Consider the following 18,193-nt stretch of genomic DNA (forward strand, 5'->3'; position numbering starts at 1 on the left):
TGTGTGTGTGTGTGTGTGTGTGTGTGTGTGTGTGTGTGCGTGCGTGTGTTTCCGTGTCCCAGGCGGACCTGCCGGTCGAGGCAACCCTCGATATGAGGCTGTTCTCCGGCGAGGCGGAGGTGCTGCGCCTCGTCAGCTCTCACGGTCTGCTGGTGACTGAGAAGCGGCGTGATCAGCTGCGCGTCCGCGGCTCCTTCCTCCAGCTCCGGGCGGCGAAGGCCCAGCTCCGGCACCTCCTGCTCCGGGACGACCCCCTCCCGACTTGGAACTGCCCGCCCTCGCCCGCCTTCAACGGCCACGCCCACCGTTCTGGCGCCGGCGTCGCCGGATCTACCGGTGGTAGCACGCGACACGACACCGGCGGTGCCTCCGTGCATGCTGGGAGCTGGAGTCCTGGTGCGGTCGGTGGTGGTCAGGCTATGTTCGGTCCGCCGTCCCCCTCCCTCAGCCCCTCGCCGCGGCCGCCAGGCTCCCCCCCCGCCCCCCCGCAGGGCCTCCCCCCGGTGCGCGGAGCGAGCCCCGCCCCCTGGGCGGCCGCCGCAGAGGTCTCCTCCTTCGTGACGGACGCAGATGTGCTCCGCTACGCTCAGGCCTTCAAGAGGAAGGACGTGGACTCGATCCTGGAGAACCACGGCGCGCTAATGAGCGTGGAGACGGCGGAGGACGCGGGCTTCAGCCAGGTCGCCCTGGAGGGCGGGGAGTCGCGCGCGGCGGCGGCCAAACTGCAGGCCCTGCTGACCGAGCTCACCGACACGCTACGCACACAGGAAATCCCGCTCACGCCTCTCGACCACGACAGCCAGGTCACCGTCGGTAAGAGGATCCAAGAGTACTTGTCCGAGTCTCCTTCGGTGTTAATCAGCCAGGTAGGACAGACCGTTCGTCTGGTGGGGCCGCCCAGAGACGGCCACGAGCTGAAGAGGAGGCTGTTACGGGGGGAACCGCCCGACCGACCCCCGGCTGGACAGAGGGGGAGGTCGGTGGACAGAGGCGGGGGCCTCAGGGAGAGGAGGAGCGCGTCTCTGCCCCGCACGCTCAAAGGGGAGGACGGCGGCGCCAGAGGGGCGGACCGCCACCCCGTCGTCCCCAGCCCCGCCCGTCAAGGTCGCTCAACTTCTAGGTCCCAGGGTGAGGCGGGGGCGCCGCTGGGGACTGCTGGGACTTGGGAGGAACCTCGGCCCGCTGTGGCGGAGAGCGGCCCCAGGAGGAGGAGCTCCTCCGAGAGCAGGGGGAGGGCGACGGAACGGAGGGGGCAGGGGGCGGCGCCGCCGCCAAGGCAGGGAGCGGAAGAACAGGCGCCCTCTGGTGGTGGACCCAGGTCACCACCGGAGAAAAAGCAGTCGGTAACAGACTGGTTAACCCTCAGCTCTAAAGAGATAATGCAGAAATTAAGGAAAAGCAAGAAAAAGTAATAGGATGATGCTAGTTTGTGATGGTGTGCTAAGAAAATGAAAGTTGACTTGATTTGATCTTACTCAGCATGTCAAGTCTCTCTTTGAATAGTTTATTCTGTGCATTCTTTTGGTGAAAGGCCACCTACAGTAGCAGTAATACCTCAGATGTTAATGTAAAAAGTTTAGTGGTATGTTGTATGATAACTATAATATGCACTAATGAACTCTTATCAATGTACTTGACGTTATTGTATTACAAACTCTAATAGGACGGTGAGAGTAGCAAGTTACTGTACATCACATCCCAAATCCCACTGCGGTGTAATGACTGTCTCTTTGAGTTGAAACTGACTAATTTTGCTGAAATTGTTCACTTTGTGTTTGAAAACTAAAATTACAGATCAAGTCTACTGCCACGCTTTTTTCGTTTTTTACTTGTCATTATATTGACATACTGTATTTTACACACGCATTTTACCTCATAATATTAAAAATGTATCAGTAGCCTATGAAGGCCCCTGGCGCCGCCCCTTCTGCAGGCTGGCGACGGTCACATCACGTTTGTCTGTTGTATGCGATGCCGACTTTTTTTTATTTCCTCGGAGGAGGATCATTAAAGTAATCAACATATTGTAGGTCAGTCTGTGCATGCGTGCGTGTATGTAGGCTCTGGGTTGTTAACTCTAAAGGCAGTGTTTAGATGGAGAGACAGGAATAGAGGCGAGAGGAAGTGTTCATGTTCTCCCCTCAGAGACCCCTCCCTACACAGGAAGTGAGGCAGCAGGCGGCACACATCTTAACAGAGGAAGTTCTGATCTGAGAGGACAGATGGGAGTTACAAGCAGCAGAGAGACAGTTGGGTACTTAGAAGCGCATATTCTTATCAGGATAGATAATAGCATCCTAGATCTATAATAGCATGCTACTGTAGATAGATAATTCCATGCTAGACAATAGCATGCCCTCAAGCTGTTAACGAGGCACTCACACTGAGGAGTAACCAGAACATCCTCTAATGCTGATTGGCCCCTTGATTGTGACACGATTGGCCGCGGTGTTACCGCAGTGTGTTGCGTCTCTGCATTCATGGCGAAGTCTTATTGCTTCACTTTGTGGCGCTGGTTCAGATACCCAAGCCGAGTATAGGTGAAAATGATGTTGATGTGCCCTTGAGCAAGGCACCTAAACCTAATTGCTCCTGTAAGTCACTCTGTATAGAAACGTGTGCTAAATTACTAAGATTTAGCATGTGATGTAAATATGAATATGTCAGAGGAAAATGGCTAAGAATTAGGACTTAGGCACCTGCTATAATTGTGCTGACTTTATTTGTGGAAGATAAATGATTCAGCTGATTATGTTGAATCAGACCAGGGATCTCTCACTCCATAACTCATGCAGCTCGTGTCATCATCAGCCCCTCTCATACCCACGCCTATGTGGCTGGTTGGTGACGTTGAAGAGCGTGTTTAGACTCTGATTGAGTCATGGCTCAGGCGTGTGTGTTGAAACCCCGGTACAGTGGAATCTGTGTGGTAACTACAAGTGTCCGACCGATATGCTTTTTTTAAGGCCGATCCGATACCGATTTTTGGGATCGTTGCAGTGGCCGATACTGATACGACACCGATATTTTGGGCCGATATTTGTGGCCGATATCCCAATATTTGGTGGCCAATATTCTGGTGGTGGAGGCCGATATTAAATTCACTCGCATCTCTCATAGCCAAACGTTGAATATTGCTACACTGGAAAAATCCTAATCCCCCTGGCACAACTTCTTGGTTGAAAGATTTAATGTATTTTCTGCATCTAGAAAAAATCAAACACACGGTCAGAGGATCTTTAAAAAGATTCCACAGAACTTGGGACCCCTTTCTCTCCTATGTTACCTCTCTAACTTCAATAGACACTTAATTCTGACCAATACCTCTATTTCAGGGGTGGCCAACCAGTCAGAGACTAAGAGCCACAAAAATTACTGTGGTACCACCCAGAGCCACACCATATATACCAGCGTTTCTCAACCGTTTTTTCAGTCAACGCACCCTTCATAAGTACTTAAAATCCCAAGGCACCCCAGTCTAAAATAAGAAGAAAAACATTATTGTCCATTAAATATACATTAAAAGTTAATTTATTTAAAATTAATACATACAACAAGATATTTTCTGACATAATATATTTTGGACAGGGCTGGGTTAGGCTGGACTGGGCTGGGTTAGGCTGGGCTGGACTGGGTTAGGCTGGACTGGGCTGGGTTAGGCTGGACTGGGCTGGGTTAGGCTGAACTGGGCTGGGTTAGGCTGGACTGGACTGGGTTAGGCTGGACTGGGTTAGGCTGAACTGGGCTGGGTTAGGCTGGACTGGGTTAGGCTGGGCTGGACTGGGTTAGGCTGGACTGGACTGGGCTCGAGATTTGAGGCTTTGAAATGTCCCAATGATGTCTGGCATATCAGACAGAATGGCTTACTATTACGTTCTATGAAGAAAAAATTACTCTCCCCACTCGGGTAAAAAATGTCCTGTGTTCGTCTTCATATTTTCTTTTAGCTGCGCATTTCTTTCCAGCCATTCTTTGGTTGTGTACAGTAGCATAGGCTACGTTAGCTTTTGTCGTAAAAGAGAATGACCCACGCAAAGCAAATTATTTTGTTTACAATAGGTGCGTTTACATGACAAATATTTTTCAATCTGGTTGATTTCAAGCTGATTTCATCTTGAGCGTATACATGGGATACAAAGTAAACTGGTTGGATGTTTACATGCGACGACGAAACAAATGTTTCGAACGCGCACGCAGCCGTGAGTGATTGCGTTACGATGGTTACAAACAGCTGACTACGGAACTGTCGAGCGTGCCTTGATTAGTCAAGTCTTGAACATGCGCAAAATGAACGCAGAACGCAGCATCAATCCGTTTCAAGGTAGTATAGCCTACATGACGGACCAAACGGTTTCGAAAAGGTTTAAACTACCTCCTTGAAAGCGATTGGAATTTCAATCGGGTTGGGGCATTTCAGTCGGATTGAGGTGTTTATATGACATATTTTCAATCGGTTTGGTCTTCCAAACCTATTTGAAACCGATTCAAACTGTCCATGTAAACGCACATAATAATTTTGTTACCAAGGTGATTTGCTACCTATATGATTGGTTTGAAGTGGTTCTCACGCGACTTCCTCACTAGCGAAACGAATCATGATTTTATGACAAATCTGCAATAAACTAAAATGGGCGGGAAGAAATGCACAGCGAAACTAGAGAGAGAGAAACGTTCTTATGGAATGAATGATTATTTTTTTTTAATGAAAATATGGAAGAGCCGCAAGCCAACTGTTTTGGGGGGATGGATGGAGAAGCCGCACATTAACGGGCGAAGAGCCGCATGTGGCTCGCGAGCCGCGGGTTGGCCACCCCTGCTCTATTTATTTATCTCTCATTTAGCTATTTACTTTTTACTTAGTTATTGTACATTTATTTTGTTTTTGTTATTTTTGTCATTTAAGGAAAAGTGCTTTGTACCTCCTGGGACATGCGGGTGGGTGGGTGGGTGGGTGGTTAACTGGGTGGGTGGGTGGGTTAGTTTAGCGCTGTTCATTGAGCGTTGTTCGTTTTTATGTGTGTTTGTTTTTGCTTTTGTCTTATTGATATGCTAAAACTGTCAAACTTCCCATTTACTGCTGACTTGTACTGTTTGTAACAGTCATGTAATGTCTTGGAGTTTGCACAATAAATACAGAATTTTTTATTTTATTTTATTTTTTAAATATTTTTTTCCCGATAGCAGATATTTGTAAAAGTGTGAATATCGGCCCGATATATCGGTTAACTGATTAATCGGTCATACTCTAGTAACTACTGTAGGACATAACTATATATATCCACTGCATAATATGGGCTCAACTTGATTCAACTCTACTTGGTTTACATTTTTTCATTGCGCTTTCCACGTCAAATACAGTAGTATCCCCCTAAAAGTAACTTGTCGCCATGACGTCATATAGAGGGGTTTTTGAATATAGAGGGGTCTGGTCTGGGTCTGGGTTAGAGCGGCCCCCTGAAAGTCGACGAGTCGAATCAAAAGTCAGAGACGGATTCTTAAGTCGAGCAGTCTTTTTTTTTCTCCACTGTCAAGATGCGCTGGTGGGCTAAGGCCACTCACCTGCCTTGTGATTTATATAGGACAAAATCATTTCCCCCATAGATTGAGTTCTAAAGTCAGCAAACATGCTTTAGTCACAGCCTAAACATTTCCTTGTTGGCTGCTGCTCAACGCACATTTTTAAATGCGTAGTTGAGGAGACTATCATCAAACCGCCCAACCGTAGGCTATGGATAACAGCATGAGAACACATCAGAGGGACATGGACAGTGTGGGATAGATGCTGCATGTGTAGCAAGAAAAATAGGCGTATTTTATTGTGCTGGCTGCACGTTGGAGTTTACAGTTCGACAGCCGTCCAAACGAATCCTTGAATCTTTGGTTTGAACAGGCGAATCTGATTAGACTCACAAAATTCAGAGTCGGGTACAGGTCTAGTCTGGGTCTAGTCTGGTTCTGGGTCTGGTCTGGATCTGGTTTAATTTCAACACTCCTACAAAACAGTAACACAACTGTAATGGCACGTAAATTAGTTATTTGTCTGAAGGCATCAAAGGTTCTTCCACAGGAATCAAACTTTAAAGAACTCTCAACAAGCCTGCAGGCTTTGTTGTAACTCAAGCTAGTTCATGTTCAGATACGGGTCGGGTCTGGTGGCACCAGCAGGGTCCATGTGAGGTCTCTGGCTGGGTGAGGGAGGAGGGGGGGGGGGGGTCCCTGGGGAGATGATGGATGCCGAAGCTATGCTCCGTCAGGAAGTGTCTTGATCTTTCCCAGGAGATAAGACAGTTACGGGGGTCAATCCGTATGCAGTAGATAGACACTGGTCTGTCTCGATGTCTGCTTTATTTTTTTATTATCTTGATATTTGGACATCAGCGTATTTAGGTGCCCTATTTTAGGGAGCTGGTAGAAGGAGATAGATACACACACGCAGAGGGAGAGAGAGAGTGAGGAGAGAGAGAGGGAGAGAGAGGGGCAGATATCAGGCTTCTTGGCCGCGGCGTCTGTTCGGTGTGGTTGTTCTCAGAAACGCGGAGGTCTGTGGCAGGAAGAGGACAGAGGAGGAGGATGCAGAAGTGCTGTATGCTTTTAATGATAGCTCTTCTCTCTATATATATACGCACAAATACACACACACACACACACACACGCTCAGGATGACGTGCTGGAGCACGCAGGCCACAGCCCTGACTGACTTGACTAAGCATACCCCAGCAGTTACGCCACAATGCACACGCACACACACTGCTTCCACTACCGGGCCCAGGCAGCCTGCCTCACTTCTCTCTCTCTCTCTCTCTCTCTCTGTCTCTCTTCCCCCCGAGCCTACTTCCGCTCTTCTGCCTTCTTGTCTCTGGGTGTGTGTGTGTGTGTGTGTGTGTGTGTGCATGTGCGTGTGTGTGTAGAGATGGCGGAGCTGGAGGGTCTGGAGTTCGGCAAGTCGGATTTTGTCCTCCTGGACGAGGTGACGATGGAGCAGTTCATGGAGAATCTCAAGCTGAGGTGAGAGACACAAGAGGGGGAGGGAGGGAGGGAGGGAGGGAGAGGGACGGAGGGAGGAAGTCGGCCGCTAGTCAGGGATGGAGACGGGGCTGTCATGGTGATAAACACCAGCAGAGATGGGGTGGAGGAGTGCTGTACCTCTCACTGTACCGCCATGTCTGTTATCACCGGCTGGATGTCAGCGTATGTGTAAGGGGGATGTAACAGTTCGTACGCTGAGCTCTGAAAATGAGAAAAACAGAGTTTCCCTACATGGCAGAGTCGTGTGGAGGGTTTCCCTACATGACATGCAAGAAACTCCAGCATCGCTCTTCTGAAGCACACACTTAACTGTCCATACGAATGACTTGAATTGAACTGGAACTTGAATTTAAGTGGGGAAGTCCAATTGTAGGCAGACGGAGTGTGTATTGGAGAGAGAGAGAGATGAGAGAGAGATGGAGAGAGAGTGAAAGAGAGAGATGGAGAGAGTGAGAGAGATGGAGCGAGAGAGAGAGAGAGAGTGAGATAGATGGAGAGAGAGAGAGAGCGAGATGGAGTGGAAAAGAACATGGTTGAGTCACTTCTGGTTTAACTCCCGCTCAGTCTCTGTGGTGACGGAACTGTATGAACTAAGGTCCTCACCATAGAAACGTGTTTAAAACAGACATGCAAGTCAAGGAAATGATGAAATGACACCCTGCTCCTCCCTGCTCTGTGTCTGTAGGAGATGTGTCTGTATTGTGGTGGTGGGTTTGGGTGCTTCCAGCTGACTTTCTTTCCGGTGTTTTTCACCCTGGGTGTCAGGTTATCTACGGGGCGGCTGTTGCTCAGTGGTAGAGCGGGTCGTCCAATAATCGTAGGGTCGGCGGTTCGAATCCCGCCTCCCCCTGTCCACATTTGAAGTGTCCTTGGGCAAGACAATGAACCCCATATTGCTCCCAATTTCTGCTGCCATTGATGTGTGAATGTGTGAACGAGAGGCCATTGTAAAGCGCTTTGGATAAAGGCGCTATATAAGTGCAGTACCATTTACCATCTAAATCGCCTTGTTTGTTGGCCTCTTTTTCTCTCACTTCTTACAACACTGGCAGACAGCTCCTCCCTCCCACATTTTCACTGCTTTTACTTTTTTAAATGTCAATGCCATGTTTTAGGACTGTTGTAATAGAAACAGTTTTTGATCAAAATTACAAATTCTGTCAGACCAACGGTGTCCGAGGAAAGTCCGGATAGAGAGACGGACGGACGGACGGACGGACGGACGGACAGACAGGCGGACAGACCGACAGACAGGCGGACAGACAGACAGACCGACAGGCGGACAGACAGACGGACGGACAGACAGACAGGCGGACAGACAGACAGGCGGACAGACAGACAGACAGACAGACAGACAGACAGACAGACAGGCGGACAGGCCGAGAGCAGCTTATTATTCATGTAAGAACGTGTGTTAACAACGCTGAAACGCGCTGTGACGTTTTGAGGATTTGAAAAAGCTCCTCCTCTCTCAGTTCCACATGCAGCAGCTCCATCAGCTGATGGTCAAGTCGTGGTTTCACATCGCTTTTCACACGCGGTCTGGGTGCGTCGGCGACTGCCCCTGGTTTCATATCCGCTGTATACAGTATGCTTGGCATGGCCCACGTTAAACCACGTTAGACCAGAGTCTGATTCACAAGCAGTCTGGGGAGAGAGTCGGGACAAGCAGGCGTTACAGTAGGAAGCTATAAAACTCTCCTGTAATAATGTCCGGAAGATGTGAACAGCTCAAGAGTGGCTGGCTCCAACCTGGAGGTCATTCTGTGTTATTTCAACATCTTAACGATTGCATGGTGTGCTGACGAGCGTCACAGGCTAGTGGTCATGCTTTCTAACACATCACACGGATTAGATGCGATGGGACTTGAGGTGGACCTCCTGTGATATGATGTCGACTTGACCAGCTATATTTTAGAAGTATTTTATATGGTAGTGCTCCAAGTAACAGGGATCAGGGATCAGTATCAAGTACCACACCTTGTGCTAGAGATTACTTGCTAGAGAGTACTTCCTGTTCTCACGTCGCAACCCATGTCACTTCCTGTCCTTGTGGGTGTGACACAGAATGAGGTGTAACTTACTTCACCAGAAACATTCTCACAGACCGTATTCAGAGATGTTTTCTGTGAAATACAGACACTCCATCTGGCACGGGGTCGGGATGTGTGTTTAGCAATGCAGTGGGATTTATGTCATTTGTATCCAGCATGAACTCATGGGCTTGACATTTTTACTCAGCAAAGTTATTCATAGTCATAGTAATTTTTACTCAGCAAAGTTAGTCATAGTCATAGTCATAGTCAATTTATTTTTTACACGCATACTAATTACAACTGTTTAGGTTGCCCAAAGCGTGGGTTCCAAAGTTGCCTGTTTCCCATCTGTATTTCACACTGAGCCTCAATACCGGTATGTTCTTTGTGTTTGTGCGTGTGTGGCAGGTTCGACAAAGACCGCATCTACACCTTCATCGGAGAGGTGGTGGTGTCGGTCAACCCTTACAGACAGATGGACATCTACGGCAAAGACGCCATCGACGCCTACCGGGGGCGCGAGCTGTACGAGAACCCTCCCCACCTCTACGCCGTGGCGGACGCCGCCTACAAAGCCATGAAGAGGCGGGCCAAGGACACCTGCATCGTCATATCAGGTTCCCCGATCACTCGCACCTCTCGCACTTTGTCTGGTTTGATACGGCCCTCGAGTCGCAGCTGGGTCAGTCAGTCGAGTTGGTCGTACAGAGTTGGTTTGGAACGAGGCCGTATTCACCCACGCCGTATTACTGTTTGACTGTGCCCTAAAGAGGCGGCGGTCTAACGCGGATTACGCCCCAACGCTGCGGGTCGGTTGATTTGCTTATTGCCGTCCAATGAGGCTGACCCAGCTGGATGACGTCTGTGACCCTTCTGACCTCTAACCCCTGACCCCTGAACCCTTAAGCATTACAGCGTCTGGTTCTATAATCATATTGGCACAGCGATGCATGTGTTTAATCCTGTGATCGCCACTGGAGGTTTGGTCCTGATGTCTGCCAAGGTCATTTTTCAGTTTTTTACAGATAATGAAAGTGTAAATTGTAAGCTTTCAAATGATGCAATGAAATCTGCAAATAATTTGAAGATATGCTTCTGTGAATGTCGGTGCACCTGAAATCACTAAGCAGAGAAAAAGGGCTTCAAAGATTCAGAGCTGTTCACACTTCTCACAGGACATGGATTTTGATGATAAAATATGACTATTTAGTGATCCTAAAACTGTTGTTTGTTATACTGAGTGGGTTCTTCACAATTTCAATTTTCGTAATATGAAAAAAAGAAAAACAAGAAAAGAAACATGGAAAAAACCAACGTATTTCTCCCTGTAGCGCATTCTGAGGACTGCACACATCAGGACCAGACCTCCAGTAGCGGTCACTGTGTTGTGCTGACATGTGTGTGTCTCTGTGTTGTGCTGACGTGTGTGTCTGTGTTGTGCTGACGTGTGTGTGTGTCTCTGTGTTGTGCTGACGTGTGTGTGTCTCTGTGTTGTGCTGACGTGTGTGTGTCTCTGTGTTGTGCTGACGTGTGTGTCTGTGTTGTGCTGACGTGTGTGTGTGTCTCTGTGTTGTGCTGACGTGTGTGTGTCTCTGTGTTGTGCTGACGTGTGTGTGTCTCTGTGTTGTGCTGACGTGTGTGTCACTGTGTTGTGCTGACGTGTGTGTGTCTCTGTGTTGTGCTGACGTGTGTGTGTCTCTGTGTTGTGCTGACGTGTGTTTGTCTCTGTGTTGTGCTGACGTGTGTCTCTGTGTTGTGCTGACGTGTGTGTGTCTCTGTGTTGTGCTGACGTGTGTGTCTGTGTTGTGTTGACGTGTGTGTGTGTCTGTGTTGTGTTGACGTGTGTGTGTGTCTGTGTTGTGCTGACGTGTGTGTGTCTCTGTGTTGTGCTGACGTGTGTGTCTGTGTTGTGCTAACGTGTGTGTGTTTGTGTTGTGCTGACGTATGTGTTTGTCACTGTGTTGTGCTGATGTGTGTGTCTCTGTGTTGTGCTGACGTGTGTGTGTCTCTGTGTTGTGCTGACGTGTGTGTGTCTCTGTGTTGTGATGACGTGTGTGTCTCTGTGTTGTGCTGACGTGTGTGTGTCTCTGTGTTGTGCTGACATGTGTGTGTCACTGTGTTGTGCTGACGTGTGTGTGTCTCTGTGTTGTGCTGACATGTGTGTGTCACTGTGTTGTGCTGACGTGTGTGTGTCTCTGTGTTGTGCTGACGTGTGTGTGTCTCTGTGTTGTGCTGACGTGTGTGTGTCTCTGTGTTGTGCTGACGTGTGTGTGTGTGTCTGTGTTGTGCTGACGTGTGTGTGTGTGTCTGTGTTGTGCTGACGTGTGTGTGTCACTGTGTTGTGCTGACGTGTGTGTCTGTGTTGTGTTGACGTGTGTGTGTCTCTGTGTTGTGCTGACGTGTGTGTCACTGTGTTGTACTGACGTGTGTGTGTCTCTGTGTTGTGCTGACGTGTGTGTGTCTCTGTGTTGTGCTGACGTGTGTGTGTCACTGTGTTGTGCTGACGTGTGTGTGTCTCTGTTGTGCTGACGTGTGTGTCTGTGTGTTGTGCTGACGTGTGTGTGTCTCTGTGTTGTGCTGACGTGTGTCTCTGTGTTGTGCTGACATGTGTGTGTGTCTCTGTGTTGTGCTGACATGTGTGTGTGTGTCTGTGTTGTGTTGACGTGTGTGTGTCTCTGTGTTGTGCTGACGTGTGTGTGTCTCTGTGTTGTGCTGACGTGTGTGTGTCTCTGTGTTGTGCTGACGTGTGTGTCACTGTGTTGTGCTGACGTGTGTGTGTCTCTGTGTTGTGCTGACATGTGTGTGTCACTGTGTTGTGCTGACGTGTGTGTGTCTCTGTGTTGTGCTGACGTGTGTGTGTCTCTGTGTTGTGCTGACGTGTGTGTGTTTCTGTGTTGTGCTGACGTGTGTGTGTGTGTCTGTGTTGTGCTGACGTGTGTGTGTGTGTCTGTGTTGTGCTGACGTGTGTGTGTCACTGTGTTGTGCTGACGTGTGTGTCTGTGTTGTGTTGACGTGTGTGTGTCTGTGTGTTGTGCTGACGTGTGTGTCTGTGTCGTGTTGACGTGTGTGTGTCTGTGTGTTGTGCTGACGTGTGTGTCTGTGTTGTGTTGACGTGTGTGTCTGTGTTGTGCTGACGTGTGTGTGTCTCTGTGTTCTGCTGACGTGTGTGTGTCTCTGTTGTGCTGACGTGTGTGTGTGTCTCTGTGTTGTGCTGACGTGTGTGTCTCTGTGTTGTGCTGACGTGTGTGTGTGTCTGTGTTGTGCTGACGTGTGTGTCTGTGTTGTGCTGACGTGTGTGTGTGTCTCTGTGTTGTGCTGACGTGTGTGTGTCTGTGTGTTGTGCTGACGTGTGTGTCTGTGTTGTGCTGACGTGTGTGTGTCACTGTGTTGTGCTGATGTGTGTGTCTGTGTTGTGCTGACGTGTGTGTGTCTCTGTGTTGTGCTGATGTGTGTCTCTGTGTTGTGCTGATGTGTGTGTGTCTCTGTGTTGTGCTGATGTGTGTGTCTCTGTGTTGTGCTGATGTGTGTCTCTGTGTTGTGCTGACGTGTGTGTGTCTCTGTGTTGTGCTGACATGTGTGTCTGTGTTGTGCTGACGTGTGTGTGTCTCTGTATTGTGCTGATGTGTGTGTCTGTGTTGTGCTGACGTGTGTGTCTGTGTTGTGCTGACGTGTGTGTGTCTCTGTGTTGTGTTGACGTGTGTGTGTGTTGTGCTGACGTGTGTGTGTCTCTGTGTTGTGCTGAGGTGTGTGTCACTGTGTTGTGCTGATGTGTGTGTCTGTGTTGTGCTGACGTGTGTGTGTCTCTGTGTTGTGCTGATGTGTGTGTCTGTGTTGTGCTGACGTGTGTGTGTCTCTGTGTTGTGCTGACGTGTGTGTGTGTGTGTCTGTGTTGTGCTGACGTGTGTGTGTCTGTGTTGTGCTGACGTGTGTGTGTCTCTGTGTTGTGCTGATGTGTGTGTCTGTGTTGTGCTGACGTGTGTGTGTCTCTGTGTTGTGCTGATGTGTGTGTCTGTGTTGTGCTGACGTGTGTGTGTCTCTGTGTTGTGCTGACGTGTGTGTGTGTGTGTGTGTGTCTGTGTTGTGCTGACGTGTGTGTGTCTCTGTGTTGTGCTGATGTGTGTGTCTGTGTTGTGCTGACGTGTGTGTGTCTCTGTGTTGTGCTGACGTGTGTGTGTCTCTGTGTTGTGCTGATGTGTGTCTCTGTGTTGTGCTGACGTGTGTGTGTCTCTGTGTTGTGCTGACGTGTGTGTGTGTGTGTGTGTCTCTGTGTTGTGTTGACGTGTGTGTCTGTGTGTTGTGCTGACGTGTGTGTCTCTGTGTTGTGTTGACGTGTGTGTGTCTCTGTGTTGTGCTGACGTGTGTGTGTGTCTCTGTGTTGTGTTGACGTGTGTGTGTGTCTGTGTTGTGCTGACGTGTGTGTGTCTGTGTGTTGTGCTGACGTGTGTGTGTGTCTGTGTTGTGCTGACGTGTGTGTGTCTGTGTTGTGCTGACGTGTGTGTGTGTCTCTGTGTTGTGTTGACGTGTGTGTCTCTGTGTTGTGCTGACGTGTGTGTGTCTCTGTGTGCTGACGTTTGTGTGTGTCTGTGTTGTGCTGACGTGTGTGTCTCTGTGTTGTGCTGACGTGTGTGTCTCTGTGTTGTGCTGACGTGTGTGTGTGTCTCTGTGTTGTGCTGACATGTGTGTGTGTCTCTGTGTTGTGTTGACATGTGTGTCTCTGTGTTGAGCTGACGTGTGTGTGTGTGTGTGTGTCTGTGTGTTGTGCTGACGTGTGTGTGTCTGTGTGTTGTGCTGACGTGTGTGTGTCTGTGTGTTGTGCTGACGTGTGTGTGTCTCTGTGTTGTGCTGACGTGTGTGTGTGTGTGTTGTGCTGACGTGTGTGTGTGTGTTGTGCTGACGTGTGTGTCTGTGTTGTGCTGACGTGTGTGTGTGTCTCTGTGTTGTGTTGACGTGTGTGTGTGTTGTGCTGACGTGTGTGTGTCTCTGTGTTGTGCTGAGGTGTGTGTCACTGTGTTGTGCTGATGTGTGTGTCTGTGTTGTGCTGACGTGTGTGTGTCTCTGTGTTGTGCTGACGTGTGTGTGTGTGTGTGTGTCTCTGTGTTGTGTTGACGTGTGTGTCTGTGTGTTGTGCTGACGTGTGTGTCTCTGTGTTGTGTTGACGTGTGTGTGTCTCTGTGTTGTGCTGACGTGTGTGTGTGTCTCTGTGTTGTGTTGACGTGTGTGTGTGTCTGTGTTGTGCTGACGTGTGTGTGTCTGTGTGTTGTGCTGACGTGTGTGTGTGTCTGTGTTGTGCTGACGTGTGTGTGTCTGTGTTGTGCTGACGTGTGTGTGTGTCTCTGTGTTGTGTTGACGTGTGTGTCTCTGTGTTGTGCTGACGTGTGTGTGTCTCTGTGTGCTGACGTTTGTGTGTGTCTGTGTTGTGCTGACGTGTGTGTCTCTGTGTTGTGCTGACGTGTGTGTCTCTGTGTTGTGCTGACGTGTGTGTGTGTCTCTGTGTTGTGCTGACATGTGTGTGTGTCTCTGTGTTGTGTTGACATGTGTGTCTCTGTGTTGAGCTGACGTGTGTGTGTGTGTGTGTGTCTGTGTGTTGTGCTGACGTGTGTGTGTCTGTGTGTTGTGCTGACGTGTGTGTGTCTGTGTGTTGTGCTGACGTGTGTGTGTCTCTGTGTTGTGCTGACGTGTGTGTGTGTGTGTTGTGCTGACGTGTGTGTGTGTGTTGTGCTGACGTGTGTGTCTGTGTTGTGCTGACGTGTGTGTGTGTCTCTGTGTTGTGTTGACGTGTGTGTGTGTTGTGCTGACGTGTGTGTGTCTCTGTGTTGTGCTGAGGTGTGTGTCACTGTGTTGTGCTGATGTGTGTGTCTGTGTTGTGCTGACGTGTGTGTATGTGTGTCTGTGTTGTGCTGACGTGTGTGTGTCTGTGTTGTGCTGACGTGTGTGTGTCTCTGTGTTGTGCTGATGTGTGTGTCTGTGTTGTGCTGACGTGTGTGTGTCTCTGTGTTGTGCTGACGTGTGTGTGTGTGTGTCTGTGTTGTGCTGACGTGTGTGTGTCTGTGTTGTGCTGACGTGTGTGTGGCTGTGTTGTGCTGACGTGTGTGTGTCTCTGTGTTGTGCTGATGTGTGTGTCTGTGTTGTGCTGACGTGTGTGTCTCTGTGTTGTGCTGATGTGTGTGTCTGTGTTGTGCTGACGTGTGTGTGTCTCTGTGTTGTGCTGACGTGTGTGTGTGTGTGTGTCTCTGTGTTGTGCTGATGTGTGTGTCTGTGTTGTGCTGACGTGTGTGTCTCTGTGTTGTGCTGATGTGTGTGTCTGTGTTGTGCTGACGTGTGTGTGTCTCTGTGTTGTGCTGACGTGTGTGTGTCTCTGTGTTGTGCTGATGTGTGTCTCTGTGTTGTGCTGACGTGTGTGTGTCTCTGTGTTGTGCTGACGTGTGTGTGTGTGTGTGTCTCTGTGTTGTGTTGACGTGTGTGTCTGTGTGTTGTGCTGACGTGTGTGTCTCTGTGTTGTGTTGACGTGTGTGTGTCTCTGTGTTGTGCTGACGTGTGTGTGTGTCTCTGTGTTGTGTTGACGTGTGTGTGTGTCTGTGTTGTGCTGACGTGTGTGTGTCTGTGTGTTGTGCTGACGTGTGTGTGTGTCTGTGTTGTGCTGACGTGTGTGTGTCTGTGTTGTGCTGACGTGTGTGTGTGTCTCTGTGTTGTGTTGACGTGTGTCTGTGTTGTGCTGACGTGTGTGTGTCTCTGTGTTGTGCTGACGTGTGTGTGTCTCTGTGTTGTGTTGACATGTGTGTCTCTGTGTTGTGCTGACGTGTGTGTGTCTCTGTGTGCTGACGTTTGTGTGTGTCTGTGTTGTGCTGACGTGTGTGTCTCTGTGTTGTGCTGACGTGTGTGTGTGTCTCTGTGTTGTGTTGACATGTGTGTCTCTGTGTTGAGCTGACGTGTGTGTGTGTGTGTGTCTGTGTGTTGTGCTGACGTGTGTGTGTCTGTGTGTTGTGCTGACGTGTGTGTGTCTGTGTGTTGTGCTGACGTGTGTGTGTCTCTGTGTTGTGCTGACATGTGTGTGTGTGTGTGTTGTGTTGACGTGTGTGTGTGTGTGTTGTGCTGACATGTGTGTGTCTCTGTGTTGTGCTGACGTGTGTGTGTGTCTGTGTTGTGTTGACGTGTGTGTGTGTGTGTGTTGTGCTGACGTGTGTGTGTGTGTCTGTGCTGCAGGGGAGAGTGGAGCAGGGAAGACTGAGGCCAGTAAGTACATCATGCAGTACATCGCAGCCATCACCAACCCCAGCCAGCAGGCCGATGTGGAGAGGTGAGCCACGCTCACACACACCATTAAGTTTGACCGCAAAACTTTATTTCGTTTTAGTCATAGTCTTTTGACTAAAATGCTATTTACTGTAGTTTTAGTCATATTTTAGTCTTCTGAATTGTTTTAGTTTTAGTGTTGTTTTAGTTGACTAAATAGCATTACAATTTTAGTCGACTAAAATTTGACTTAAGTCGACTAAAATCAAATGGGTTTAGTTTACGTGTAATGCATTATTTAACCATTTCTCTAGAATTTCCAAACTCATATATTCTGATTGGATCTCTTCCCAAATTGTCCCTCCCTAGCATTTTCGTCTAGTTTTTATTTTTTGACCAATACAGTATGTCAATAGATTCCATCATAGTTTTTGTCATCAAAATTCGTTTTTATATAGTTATCGTCTCGTGACAATAACTAAATAAAGGTTGTTGACGAATAATTTTCGTCGACAAAATTAACACTGGACGGTCAAGCTTCAGATGTCTCATCTCTCTCTCCCTGGACCTGCGTCTGCCCTCCTCATCTGTCGGTGATGCCTCTCTTCTCCGGCAGTGTGAAGAACGTCCTGCTGAAGTCCAACTGTGTCCTGGAGGCGTTCGGGAACGCCAAGACCAACCGCAACGACAACTCCAGCCGCTTCGGCAAGTACATGGATATAAACTTCAGCTTCAATGGCGACCCGACCGGCGGACATATTAACAACTACCTCCTGGAGAAGGTAAGGACCTGTCACATGACTGAATGAATGAATGAATGAATGAATGAATGAATGAACGTACGAATGGATGAATGAATCCTTTATTGGTTCCTGGTTGCCATCTCGCACCTGGCCCACTCATTGGTAGGCTAGGTCTCGAGTCAAGAGCGCAAACATTTCTACATTTTTGCTTCCAGAGGAGACATGTACTTGACTGAGGACAGGAATGGAGAGAAAGAGACACGACTGGATCTTGAGATTCAGGGGTCGGGGGGTTTAACAGAGAGAAACCGTCATCTGATTGGCCAACTAGAGAGCAGTAGACAGAGTCTCTAAAGTTCAGAGAAAGTTCTCCTCCTTGTACTTTTTGTACTTTTCGTGTTTTATAATTGGAACGTGAATGTTTGTTGAAGGTGATGAGGAGAGGTGAGAGCGCATCTCCATGAATAGACTAGTGTGTGAACAGGAGGTGCTGTGCTCAGCGCCGGGCGCGGTGATGAATGAGCCGCCCGGGGCCACGGTTCTGCAGCTCTGTGTGAACGATGAAGCTGATCCGTTCTCACCGGGCGAGAGACAACGCAGCTCACACAGCATCAGTACACAGGCTTGACCGTGTGAGGGGGGGCGGCTGCGGCTCGGGAGGTAGAGCTGGTCGTCCGGTGACCGCAGAGTTGGCGGTTCGATTCCCCGCTCCTCCTGTCCACATGTCTTTGAGCAAGGCATTGAACCGGATATGGCTCCCGATGTGCAGGTGCTTTGTCCGTTTAGGTAGCGGTCCATTTCACATTTAAAGGGGTAGTGTGCTATTTTGGACATTTAGTCCTATTTGTGGTCTGTGTACGACGAACCTGACACGAAGAGACCATACGTTCACTGATCGTTCCAGTATTGAGCTAGCTGCAGTTTTTATGCAGGCTCTCACTGGGCTACAATGGAAGTCAATGGGGCACCCGTAAATGCATTGAAAAACTATGATAAATGTGCTTTTCACCCAGTGCTTCCTGTCTCAGAAATAAATCTATACCATCTATATTTTGAACTTTGAAACTTTATTGTCCAGCCGCTTACAGAAAATCAACAAACAACATTAGGCTATAATCGATTATGGATTGTCACTGCATCAATGTAGAATCGTCCACG

The 18,193-nt window shown here is 48.9% G+C and overlaps 1 protein-coding gene across 1 annotated transcript in view; it reads left to right on the plus strand.

Annotated features, from left to right (window-relative positions):
• Positions 1–6,910: 6,910 nt before the first annotated feature.
• The window catches only part of myo1g (myosin IG), a gene marked incomplete at both ends in the record, with an annotated part of 46,676 nt that continues 35,393 nt past the window's right edge, over positions 6,911–18,193 (plus strand). Inside the window, 4 exons of the mRNA XM_084455022.1 lie at positions 6,911–7,005; positions 9,471–9,679; positions 16,263–16,356; positions 16,909–17,074. Coding sequence (XP_084311148.1) covers positions 6,911–7,005; positions 9,471–9,679; positions 16,263–16,356; positions 16,909–17,074 — 564 coding nt within the window. The remainder of the gene's footprint in view (positions 7,006–9,470; positions 9,680–16,262; positions 16,357–16,908; positions 17,075–18,193) is intronic.

Source organism: Borostomias antarcticus, assembly GCF_949987555.1.
Source record: "Borostomias antarcticus genome assembly, chromosome: 21".
NCBI lineage: Eukaryota > Metazoa > Chordata > Actinopteri > Stomiiformes > Stomiidae > Borostomias > Borostomias antarcticus.